The sequence below is a fragment of the Ornithorhynchus anatinus genome, chromosome 11 (assembly GCF_004115215.2).
Source record: "Ornithorhynchus anatinus isolate Pmale09 chromosome 11, mOrnAna1.pri.v4, whole genome shotgun sequence".
In the NCBI taxonomy this organism is placed as follows: domain Eukaryota; kingdom Metazoa; phylum Chordata; class Mammalia; order Monotremata; family Ornithorhynchidae; genus Ornithorhynchus; species Ornithorhynchus anatinus.
The window spans coordinates 7,450,669-7,458,706 of NC_041738.1; the positions used below are offsets into that span (position 1 = coordinate 7,450,669).

Sequence of the window (8,038 nt, forward strand, 5' to 3'; positions counted from 1 at the left end):
TGATATGCATTTTATTTTCCTTGTCAACAACTGATTGGAACCTGAATGACTACAAATTAGTTTAGTGACAGGACCGACTGTCACCGCTTTCTTCGAATCGGTTGAAAATGAGTAAGGCTGACAGGAACTGGATAGTCTAATGAGACCTTTGAATCGTTCCACGGCGCAAGGTGGCAACGCGACAATAAAGAGTATGAAATATTGGAAATCAATACTCGGTTATGGAATTTCATCGTGGCCCCGGTGTTTCAGTTCACCGTCTCTGATAAGTCTCTGACGGATCATCCGAGGGCCACGGCGAGCCGAGAAGGTGGGGCCGGTTAGGGAACCCTGGGCGGAAGGCGCCGAGGGGGACCGAGCCCCGAGCCGAGCCTCGGCGGCGGGGTGGGTTTACCGGGGGGCGGTCGAGGCCGCGGCAGCCGCCGGTCGGGGCTGGGCGGGGAAAAATGAAAAAAAAAAAAAAAAGAAACAACCCACCGGGGAAGAATCAGACGAAGAAATGACTTTCCGTATTTCTGCTCCCTCCCTAACCCCGCGCCTTTTGATGTTTCAGGAGACACGGAGAAGGGTCAGGCCGGTCGAAGCGCTAAGAGCAAGGGGGCTCATGTCTGCGGCAGGTGCTGCGCCGAGTTCTTTGAATTATCAGATCTCCTGCAACACAAGAAGAACTGCACTAAAAATCAATTAGTTTTAATTGTGAATGAAAATCCGGCGTCTCCTTCCGAAACCTTCTCCCCCAGCTCCCCTTCTGATAATCCTGACGAACAGATGAATGGCCTAGTTAATAACACAGATCGAGTAGACTGCAGTGACCTTTCAGAGCAGAACAAACTTGACAGAGAAGAAGAATCTATGGAGGTGGAGGCCCCTGGCGCTCACGGAATTGGCAGTGATGCGGGGAGCCTCAACGAGAGCATCACAAGCAGCAACAGCTCCTCGATGGGTACCTCAGCTATCGCAACCTCTCTACCTCAAATCGGGGACCTGGCGGCTCTGGGCAACTTTTCCGTGATCAACAGCAACGTCATCATCGAGAACCTGCAGAGCACGAAAGTCGCCGTCGCTCAGTTCTCCCAGGAAGCGAGACACAACGGGGCCTCCCCCCATAAACTGGCCGTCCCGGCCCTCATGGAGCAGCTCATGGCCCTACAGCAGCAGCAGATCCACCAGTTGCAACTGATCGAGCAGATCCGACACCAAATACTGCTGTTGGCTTCCCAAAACGCCGACCTGCCAACGCCTTCCGGCTCTCCTCAAGGTACTTTACGAACATCTGCCAACCCCCTGTCCACGTTAAGCTCCCATTTATCCCAGCAGCTGGCGGCAGCAGCTGGATTAGCACAGAGCCTCGCGAGCCAATCTGCCAGCATCGGCGGTGTGAAACACCTGCCTCCGATCCAGCTACCTCAGAGCAACCCTGGCAGCGCGGTCATCCCGCCCGGCAATCGCTCGTCTCCAAATATCTCCATCTTGGCCGCGGCGGTCCCCGCCCCTTCCTCCGACAAAGCGGCTTCGGGCGTCGGGGGCCCCCAGCTCGGCGCCCTGCCGGCGGCGACGTCCTCCTCCACCTCCTCCTCCTCCTCCTCCTCCTCCTCCTCCTCCTCTTCCTCCTCACCAGCTTTCGCAATAAGCAGCTTGTTAAGTCCTGCATCGAATCCTCTTCTACCTCAGCCCGCCCCCGGCAACCCCGTTTTCCCCAGCCCCCTGCCCAGCGTGGGAACCGCCGCGGAGGACCTGAACTCCCTGTCCGCCCTGGCCCAGCAGAGGAAAAGCAAGCCACCAAACGTCACGGCTTTCGAAGCCAAGGGCGCTTCGGACGAGGCGTTCTTCAAACACAAGTGCAGGTTCTGCGCCAAGGTGTTCGGGAGTGACAGCGCTCTGCAGATCCACCTCCGCTCCCACACCGGCGAGAGGCCCTTCAAATGTAACATATGTGGGAACAGGTTCTCCACCAAGGGGAACCTGAAGGTCCACTTCCAGCGCCACAAAGAGAAATACCCCCACATCCAGATGAACCCCTACCCGGTGCCCGAGCACCTGGACAACATCCCCACCAGTACGGGGATCCCCTACGGGATGTCCATCCCCCCCGAGAAACCCGTCACCAGCTGGCTGGACGCCAAGCCCGTCCTGCCCACCCTGACCGCTTCGGTCGGCCTGCCGCTGCCCCCGACGCTCCCCACCCTGACGCCGTTCGTCAAGACGGAGGAGCCCCCGCCGGTCCCCATCGGCCACCCCTCCGGCAGCCCGCCGGCCTCCGTCGAGAGCGACCCGGGGGCGGCGGACCCCGCCCCGAGGAACCCCGGCGGGCTCCCCGAGGCGGCGGAGGGGGGGGACGGGCCCCCGCTCGGGCCGGAGGAGGGGGCCCCGCCCTCGGGCCCCCTCCCGCGGCCCCGCAGCGCCGTGGGCTCCCCGGCCGCCGACCCGGGCCCCGGGCCCGCCGCCACCCCCTTCCCCGGCCCGCTGGGGCCCCTCGTGTCGGAGCAGTTCCGGGCCAGGTTCCCCTTCGGGGGGCTCCTGGACGCGGCCCCGGCCTCGGAGACCTCCAAACTGCAGCAGCTGGTGGAGAACATCGACAAGAAGGCCCCGGAGCCCAACCAGTGCGTCATCTGCCACCGGGTGCTCAGCTGCCAGAGCGCGCTGAAGATGCACTACCGGACCCACACGGGAGAGCGGCCCTTCAAGTGCAAGATCTGCGGGCGGGCCTTCACCACCAAGGGCAACCTGAAGACCCACTACAGCGTGCACCGGGCCATGCCCCCGCTTCGGGTCCAGCACTCGTGCCCCATCTGCCAGAAGAAGTTCACCAACGCCGTCGTGCTGCAGCAGCACATCCGCATGCACATGGGGGGCCAGATCCCCAACACCCCCGTCGCGGACCACAGCTACCCCGAGTCGATGGAGTCCGACGCCGGCTCCTTCGACGAGAAGACCTTCGACGACCCGGACGACTTCTCGGACGAGAACATGGAGGACGGCCCCGACGGCGGCGTGCCCCCCGGCACCCCCAGGTCGGCCGACGCGTCCCACGGCAGCCCGGCCTCGTCCCCGCTGCCCCCGGAGATGTCCAGCATCGCCGCCCTGGAGAACCAGATGAAGCTGATCGACGCCGGCCTGGCCGAGCAGCTCCAGGCCAGCCTGAAGTCCGTGGAGAACGGGTCGGCGGAGGGGGACGGGCTGACCAACGACTCCTCCTCCGCGGGGGGCGACGCGGAGAGCCAGAGCGCGGGGAGCCCGGCTCTTTCCGAGTCCACCTCCTCCACGCGGGCCCCGTCGCCGGCCGCCAGCTCCCACGACTACGGCAAGTCGCCGAGCGTCGACGAGAAGCCGCCCCCCAGGGCCCCGCCCGGCGACTTCGCCGACGGCCCCTCTCCCGCCCCGGCCAACGGCGGGGCCCTCGATCTGACGTCCGGCCACCCGGAGAAGCTCGTCAAGGAGGATTCCTTGGGCCTGCTCTTCCCCTTCAGAGACCGGGGGAAGTTCAAAAACACCGCGTGCGACATCTGCGGCAAAACGTTCGCTTGTCAGAGTGCCTTGGACATTCATTACCGAAGTCATACCAAAGAGAGACCCTTCATTTGCACAGTTTGCAATCGCGGCTTTTCTACAAAGGGTAATTTGAAGCAGCACATGTTGACACATCAGATGCGCGATCTACCATCACAACTTTTCGAGCCCAGCTCCACTATGGGCCCCAATCAGAACTCTGCCGCCCTCCCCGCCAGCGCCTTGTCGTCGCTCATAAAGACCGAGGTGAATGGCTTCGTGCACGGTTCCCCTCAGGAGAGCAAGGACGCCCCCCCGGGTCTGGCCCCCACGGGGCCTCTGACCTCTTCCGCCACCTCGCCGGTCCTGCTCCCCGCCCTCCCCAGGAGAACCCCCAAGCAGCACTACTGCAACACGTGCGGGAAGACCTTCTCTTCCTCTAGCGCCCTGCAGATCCACGAAAGGACCCACACTGGGGAGAAGCCCTTCGCCTGCACTATCTGTGGGAGAGCTTTCACCACGAAAGGCAATCTTAAGGTATGGGGTTGGGGGGCTTCCCGGCCCCGCCCTCCCCACGACCCACAGACCCCCGGGGCCCCGCCCGGAGGGCCCCGTTCAGACGCAGCGGCGGCGGGGTCGTCCGCCCGGTGACCGCTAGAGACTTGGGGTACGATGACGGTGGCGTCCGCCAAGCGCCGACCGCGTGCCGGGCACGGTCCTAAGCACCGGGGTGGATACGAGCAAACTGAGTCGGACGCGGTCCCCGTCCCCCCCCCCCCCCGTGGGGCTCGCAGTCTCGAGCTTCGTTTTTACAGACGGGATAACTGAGCCACAGAGAGGTGAAACGACCCGCCCGGGGTCACGCGGCAGACAAGTGGCGGAGCCGGGATTAAAACCCATGACCTTCTGACTGCCAGGCCCCGGGCTCCATCCACTCTGCCCGGCAGGACCCGGTGATTCTGGCGGCCGAGGGGTTTGCTCCTCGCTGGGCGTGGGGCGGGCTGAGTGATTTGGTCCATCCACCCGTTTCCGTTGCCTAGCTTAAGTGCACCGAGTGAATTTCTCCACCTACCAAATAAGGCAGCCCCCCCCCCACCCTCCTCCCCATTGCCGTGGGGTATTGATTAGAGAGGGCCCGCTGCTCGGGGGATGCGTGGACCTCTTCAAAAGCAGCGGCCTCCTTTACGTACGCTTCTATCGTTCCTTACGCTGCCAAGCTGAGATTTAAAACGAAATACAATAGCTAGCAGGTACGGTCATAATTTATGACGTTACGTTCCCTTCCGATATGGACCGGAGGAAAAAAGCAAACAGGCTTAAGTTCCAGGGCACCAGTTGAGCCCACTTGCCTTTCTGTTGACAGAGTATTTCTCTGGAGATTGCTGCCAGTAATGCGAGAATGAATAATTACTTTCTGGCCGTTCGGTCTACACGCTAGGTTCTCCGACAGGCAGTAGGGGAGGGGGGGAGGTTACCTTCCTTCCATCTGAAAAGGACATTTATAGGGTACGGGGTGTCAGATACAATCCTTACCATGGCAATGAAAGTGGACATAACAATTCTAACCCTGAAAGTAGCTATCTGCGACTGGCTCGATTGCACGAGGCCATTGTAAGTTAAATACACGTAATAAAAAAAGAGTAGGCACGGCATCGTTCGAGGGGAGGAAGCCAGGCCTGGGGGTTTCGGGAGAGTGTCCGAATGACACATATACGTTATTACTGGCTGGATGGAAAGTATCGTATCTTCTATCTTGGCCGGTGCCCTTCAGATAACGAGAATGGACGCTGAACCCGTTAGCTTTGTCTGGTTCTTGGTTATGAGTCTGAGTGGATTTTGATCATAACACCTTTCTCTCTCTCTCCCCCTTCCTCCTCCTCCTGTTCCTCCTCTCAGGTCCACATGGGCACCCATATGTGGAACAGCACCCCGGCAAGACGAGGCAGGAGACTTTCCGTGGATGGTCCAATGACGTTCCTAGGAGGCAATCCTGTAAAATTCCCAGAAATGTTCCAGAAAGATTTGGCCGCAAGGTCAGGAAACGGGGACCCTTCCAGCTTCTGGAATCAGTATGCAGCCGCGCTTTCCAATGGCTTGGCTATGAAGACCAACGAGATCTCCGTCATTCAGAACGGTGGCCTCCCTCCAATTCCTGGAAGCCTTGGCAACGGCAGCAGTTCACCTATTAGCGGGTTGACGGGAAGTTTGGAGAAGCTCCAGAACGCTGAACCGAATGCACCTCTAGCTGGTCTGGAGAAAATGGCAAGCAGTGAAAATGGAACAAACTTCCGCTTTACCCGTTTCGTGGAGGAAAACAAAGAGATCGTCACAAATTAAAGAGAACCAACTTTACGAAGAAAACGTTCCTGCAGAGAATACACCGTACGGTTGCTTTGGGCTTTTTGTTTGGTTTTTTTTTTGTTTGTTTGTTTTTCTTTTGGGTTTCGTTTTGGTTTTTTTGCCGTTTTTTTCCACCCCAACACCGATCTATGAACTACAACATTATTAAGACATTCTTTTGTACCATGTTCGACTTCTAGAGTTCTAAGAGAGCTTATTTATTAGTGATATAACCTTGCTTTGCAAACAAATGAAAGCATCCACTTTGGTCTCCTGTATTTTGAACTAAATACTAACGGACTAGAGTGTTGTAAACTTGCTGTAACATTTATGGCAGTTGCAAAGTCTGTTCTGCTAGGTGATCTTATTCTGGTATTAACTTATTTTCTATATCCAATTTAACACGAACTCTGGTGTTGATGCAATGCCTCAGTGATGCATTAGATCTCTAATAAAGTCTGTATATAAATGTACACTTTGATCCTGCTGGATATTTTAGCAGCAAAACACAATTGTTTAATCTTCCAAAAGAGATTTGAGGGAAGAACTGAAAGCTGAAAGTACAGACTGAACAGTGTGGTTCTTAGGAAAAGGCTCAGTTTTTGATTTTTATTATAAAATTAAAACTGCTTTAATTTTTGTAGGTTTAACACTTTCCGTTTTGAACTGTTATTTGTATTGTGCTTTTTACTTGAGTCGTCTTAATTGTTAATAAGTTTCTGTACAGTAATAAGCACGCAAATTATTAGAGAAGATACAGAAGTGTTGTTTTGGTAGTTGAAACTGAGACGTAACATTTTGCCTTGTAGGTATATTCATTATAGAAAATGTGCTGGAATTTCACAATGCTGCTAAGAATAGCATCTTGAACAACCTTCCGTGGAAAAAATATAGATGCTCCTGTATATACAATAAGAAATATCACTTTCATTAAAATGTACATAAGTTCCTTAAAAGAGCAAACTCTTCTTCTTGATCAAGGGAACAGGTATAGTGTTTGTTTATTTTGTATTAGGTATGGAAAAAAAAAACTTGGACTGTTACATGCACTTTCTTGGAAAGTTGAAAGGAAAAGGGGTCCAGTTTCTTTAACATTTATTACCTACTAACAGCAGAGATACTGTAATTTTACTTGAGTAATCAAATACATTTTTTGCAACAGAGAAAACGAAATGTGGTGTCTGTGTTTTTAAAGTAGATCTGTATTTAGCGATGACCGTGACTGTAATTTCTTTTCCCTTCTCGAGTAGCAGTGAGTTCTCCGGGCATGTGTGTGGATGCATGTTCGGTATATGCGACTGCGGAGTCGTGCATGATGCACACAGCCAAGACTTTTTTTCACGTCTGCTTGGAGTCCCAAGATTTTCTCTAGGATCGCTATTACCTTACAGGGGTGTCGCGTAGTCTTACTTTATGATTTCTTTTAGATTTTTAAAAATGCTGCTATTAATAGCCTTATAACAAGACCAGGTAAGTTTTCTTTGGAAGAAAATGTATACAGGGTCAGAAGGATGAATTGTTTCCATTGTGATAAAGCCTAAAACCACTTCGAGTTGTATGTTAGACGTGTTTAATGCTACCGTGCACTGTACGGCAATGTCTGAAAATTCCCGAAATAGAGAGGATTATAACCTGACTGTGAAACTCACTCATGTCTAGCACTCCAGGACCATTACCCAGAAAAGGAGAGGTTTGGGGGGTGTGAGGGTGGGTGTGTGTGTGTTTGTCTGTGAGGATGGGTGTGTGGAGAGAGGGAGAGTGCGCTCATAAAAATGGAACTTACAAACATTTAGTAGTTTTAAAATCAGTATAGATTTAGCAAAGTTTCAAACAGCTGAGCTTTCAGGCTCCATGTAGGCTGCCTATTCATTTTGCCCTCCGATAACTTCAAGCTCATTTGCTGCTGCTTTTATTTTATTTACTTTTCCCGGACCATTTTGGAGAGGAAAAAAAACCCCGAATCTATTTTCCCAGTTGTTTCAGCTTTGGGTGGGGAGGGGAATGGCCGAGTCTGAGCCATGGAGCCAGGCTAGTTACAGCTCACTACTTCTGTGAGGGTGGAATTTATCTTTCATTTCAATCTGCATCCTAAATAAACGTGGACACGCCATCCCCCTTTTACAACGGGGTTTAACTATTTCTTGGGCTTTAGGGGCCGGGTGCCCCTGGCCTGAGCCTGGGAGGATGCTGGCAGGGGGAAAGTGGGGGGCTC

The 8,038-nt window shown here is 54.4% G+C and overlaps 1 protein-coding gene across 3 annotated transcripts in view; it reads left to right on the top strand.

Moving 5' to 3' along the window:
- SALL1 (spalt like transcription factor 1) overlaps positions 1-6,999 on the top strand; it is a 17,096-nt gene extending 10,097 nt beyond the window's left edge. For all 3 annotated transcript variants that reach the window (XM_029074858.2, XM_039913423.1, XM_029074857.1), the window contains 2 exons: positions 554-4,023; positions 5,383-6,999. In XM_029074858.2, the coding sequence (XP_028930691.1) occupies positions 554-4,023; positions 5,383-5,823 (3,911 nt within the window). In that variant the 3' untranslated portion in view covers positions 5,824-6,999. The remainder of the gene's footprint in view (positions 1-553; positions 4,024-5,382) is intronic.
- Positions 7,000-8,038: the final 1,039 nt, after the last annotated feature.